Genomic DNA, 4356 nt, shown 5'->3' with positions numbered 1-4356 from the left:
ATTAATATATTTGAATTAAATAACATTATTTAGTTATAGGATAGAAATATTTTTACAATAATCTTTGTATTTATTTATTTATTCATTAATAATTAGTATTAATTTTATATATTATATAATTTTTGTATAATATAATATATTTCTTAGTAATTAGTATTTTTTTAAATATAATATAATTTAAATAAAATATAATATATTAAATAAAAATCTTCATTTCTTTATTTATTTCTTAGTAATTAGTATTATTTTTTTAAATTATTATATAATTTTTTATAATAAAGTATATTATTGTATTTTATAATTTAATATATTATATAATTTTCGTATTACACAATTAGTCTTGTTAAATTATTGTATTTTATAATTTTTTATTATGCAATTGTTGTTAGTAATAATCAAATAACATTATTTTGTTATAGGGTTGAAAATACCATTGTAGAATATTAAGTGTGTAATATTATTTATTGATTATGCATTATTATCCAACATTAATTATGTCATTATTAGCGTTATTAATTGTGCTAAATATATTAATGTTGTTATTATTTATTATATATTATGTAATATTTAAACTATTTATGGATTAAAGAATATTTAATTAATGTTGAATATTTATTTATTACTTAGTAATTAATTAGTATTTATTTTTTTATATTATATAATGTTGTAATTGTAATATTTGATTTATTTTTTTTGTAAATAGATCCATGGAGCAGCAGGACCTGCAGCAGACTTTCATTGACCCTGGTCCATCGTTGCGTTCTCTCTTGACGTTGCAGGAGAAACACATCTCCACGCATGTGTGGAACACCTCAGATGATGCACAGGTACGTGATCGTGTCCTCAATGTCAGACACGCTGCGACACACGATCACTTGGATATACCAGAGGATATCCAGCCTTACCTTCAGCAGACTGGATTTTATCACGTTGCACGTCTGCGCAACCATGAGGTTAGTGAGACGTAGACTTTATAACATCGACATTACATGTTGTATGTTTCATAAATTATGATAAAATGTAATTTTTTTAAAAGAGATTGATCACTCACTCATCTCGGCCCTTGTTGAGAGATTGCGGCCTGAGACGCGCACATTTCATATGCCGATGGCTGAGGTTACGATTACCTTGGAGGATGTACACCATCTGCTGGGGTTGCCCACAGATGGAGAGGTTGTATGTGGCCGCGTTGGAGGTCATCCTTTCTCGCAGCTTTCTACAAATCTGTTAGGAGTAGAGCCCGCCCGGCAGCGCGACTTTCATAAGAACCAAATTTCGCTGTCATTTCTTCGGGAATAGTTTCTGCATTACCATACCTATGCCGACACTGTAGCTGGCCGTATGAGATACACACGTGCTTTGATCATGCGCATATTGGGTGGCACGTTGTTCGCTGAGATAGGGATTGACCTCGTTGTAATCTCAATTTCTTGTATATTATTTTCTTCAGCTCGATATATTTGCAACGCGGACTCATGCGGAACATCTTCGTATCTCCTTCAAACACTTGACCGTTTGGTCCAAAATATCTTCTCCCATTGTAATATACAATGCATATTACATAATTGTTACTCTCACTCATTATGTACAGAAATAGCAAAAAATAACAAACAACAATGGATCCTTTGAAGGAAAACGCACGAGAATGACAAAGTGGGTCTGGGAGGGGTGGGTTTAAATAGCACTGAGTTCGCTACCTAGGTCAGCGAACTGTAACTGTCGGCAGGTAGTTCGTTTACCTATGCAGCGAACTTCTGGGGAGCTGCCATGAGGCACAAAGTTCGTTACAGGGTCCAGCGAACTGTGTTAGTGACTGCCACTTGGCACTTAGTTCGCTATCCCATTCAGCAAAGTGTGTGCCAATTGACACATGACAAAGAGTTCGCCTTGATTCCAGCGAACTAGGTGCATGTCAGACACGTGGCACACCTAGTTCGCTCTGTGGGGTAGCGAACTTGTCATATGTTTCAGCATTTATTGCTGTTAGAGATCATGCTTTAGAAACTGCAATTTGATATTTTTAATTATTTAGGAGTCAGTTTTCATTATGTTTTAATGAGTTGTTATGTAGTGGGCAGTTTACTTTTTTGCTTTAATGGGTAGTTATATAGTGAGCAGTTTTCTTTTCTACTTTGATGAGAAGTTATGTAGTAGTGAGCAGTTTCTTTTTATTATTTTGCTTTATAAGTTGTATTGTCACACATCAATAAAATGTACTTCATTTCTAAAACCAACAACTGGTATCAGAGCTATCTTCCTAAAGGGATCTGTGTGTCAATTTGAGGCGCCATGGAAACTGAAGCGAATCTTACGTCAATTGCTCCGCCAGTATTTGATGGAGAAAACTACCCAATTTGGGAGGTACGCATGGAGACGTACTTGGAGGCGTTGGATCTTTGGGAAGCAGTGGAAGAGGACTATGAAATTCTGCCTCTTCCAGCTAATCCCACCATGGCACAAATAAAAGTGCAGAAGGAGAAGAAAACTAAGAAGTCAAAAGCAAAAGCCTGTTTGTTCGCTGCAGTTTCACCCACTATTTTCACTCGTATCATGACTTTGAAGTCAGCAAAGGAGATATGGGATTATCTCAAGACTGAATACAAGGGAGATGAACGCATTCGAGGAATGCAGGTGCTGAATCTAGTTCGCGACTTCGAGATGCAGAAGATGAAGAATGATGAATCTATTAAGGAGTATTCTGAGAGGCTTCTTAGTATAGCAAGCCGGATCAGATTGCTGGGCTCTTCTTTTCTAGAGTCAAGAATTGTTGAAAAGATCCTTGTAACCGTTCCTGAAAAATTTGAGGCCACAATTACATCCTTAGAGAATACTAAGGATATGTCAAGCATCACTCTTGCTGAATTGTTGAATGCTTTGCAAGCACAAGAGCAAAGAAGAGCCATGAGGCAAGAAGGTGTCATTGAAGGAGCTCTACCTGCAAAATATCATGAAGCTGGTAAAAATAAGAAAGTGCAAGAAGGTAATTCTGGTTCTTTTTCTTCAAGTAGCAGGAATGGAAATTCCAAGGGGAAATATCCTCCTTGTCACCATTGTGGGAAGAAAGGTCACCCTCCTTTCAAATGTTGGAGGAGGCCAGATGCAAAATGCTCCAAATGCAGCCAATTTGGGCATGAGGCAGTGGTATGCAGAAATAAGAATCAAATGCAGGAGGCAGATGCTCAAGTTGTTGACGAAGAAGAGGAGGATCAACTGTTCGTAGCCACTTGTTTCTCCAGCAATGAATCTAGTGAGAGCTGGCTGATTGACAGTGGGTGTACAAACCACATGACTCATGATCGAAGTCTTTTCAAGGAGTTAAAACCCACACCAATCACAAAAGTCAGAATCGGTAATGGTGACCACATTTTGGTAAAGGGAATAAGAACTGTTTCTATCCTAACAAATTCAGGTACAAAGTCAATCTCAGATGTTCTTTTTGTACCTGATATTGATCAAAATTTGTTAAGTGTTGGACAGCTCATTGAAAAAGGATTCAAAGTGTTTTTCGAAGATAGAGTTTGTCTCATTTAAGATGCAAATGGAAAGGAAATCATCAAAGCAAAAATGAGAGGCAAGAGTTTCTCATTTGAACCAGTCAAGGAGGAGCAAGCTGCTGTTTCCACAGATGAGAATGTGACTGAGACTTGGCACAAGAGACTAGGCCATTGTCACCTCTCAAATATGTTGTTGATGAAGAAGAAGGAGTTGTCAAATGATTTACCAACCTTTGCAGATCATTTACCATATTGTAATGCCTGTCAATTTGGCAAACAAAAAAGAAATCCATTTCCCAAGTCAAGTTGGAGAGCCTCCAATAAGCTGCAGTTGATCCACTCAGATGTTGCTGGTCCTCAAAGAACTCAATCACTTGCAGATAGTCGTTACTATGTTATTTTCATAGATGATTTTAGCAGAATGTGTTGGATTTTTTTCATGAAGCATAAATCAGAAGTGGCTAGCCTGTTTTGGAAGTTCAAGAAAACGGTGGAGAACCATAGTGGTTGTAGCATTCAATGCATTAGGACTGACAATGGAAAGGAGTATACTTCAGAACAATTTAATATTTTTTGTGAAGAATCTGGCATTGAACACCAACTCACTGCTCCATACACTCCGCAACAAAATGGAGTAAGTGAGCGAAGAAACAAGTACATAATGGAAATGACTCGATGTATGCTTCACGAAAAAGAGTTGCCAAAGAATTTCTGGGCTGAAGCAGCAAGCACTGCTGTCTTCTTGCAAAATAGGCTGCCTACAAAGGCATTGGAGGACAAAACTCCATTTGAGGCATGGTATGGCTATAAACCCTCACTCAATTTTCTTAGAGTGTTCGGTTGTATGTGTTTCTCTCATATT

The 4356-nt window shown here is 36.8% G+C and overlaps 1 protein-coding gene across 1 annotated transcript; it reads left to right on the top strand.

The window, feature by feature from the left end:
* Positions 1-707: 707 nt before the first annotated feature.
* On the top strand, positions 708-1299 carry LOC133302065 (serine/threonine-protein phosphatase 7 long form homolog). The gene is made up of 2 exons (XM_061501789.1): positions 708-953; positions 1039-1299. Exons 1-2 carry the CDS (start codon positions 708-710, stop codon positions 1297-1299), a joined length of 507 nt encoding a protein of 168 aa, XP_061357773.1.
* Positions 1300-4356: the final 3057 nt, after the last annotated feature.

Source organism: Gastrolobium bilobum, unplaced genomic scaffold (genome assembly GCF_033153095.1).
Source record: "Gastrolobium bilobum isolate Gb01-03AN ecotype WA unplaced genomic scaffold, APGP_CSIRO_Gbil_v1 utg129764, whole genome shotgun sequence".
Taxonomy (NCBI): Eukaryota; Viridiplantae; Streptophyta; class Magnoliopsida; order Fabales; family Fabaceae; genus Gastrolobium; species Gastrolobium bilobum.
Note: the sequence above shows the minus strand (reverse complement) of the source record. Positions and strands in the feature narration are given on the sequence as shown.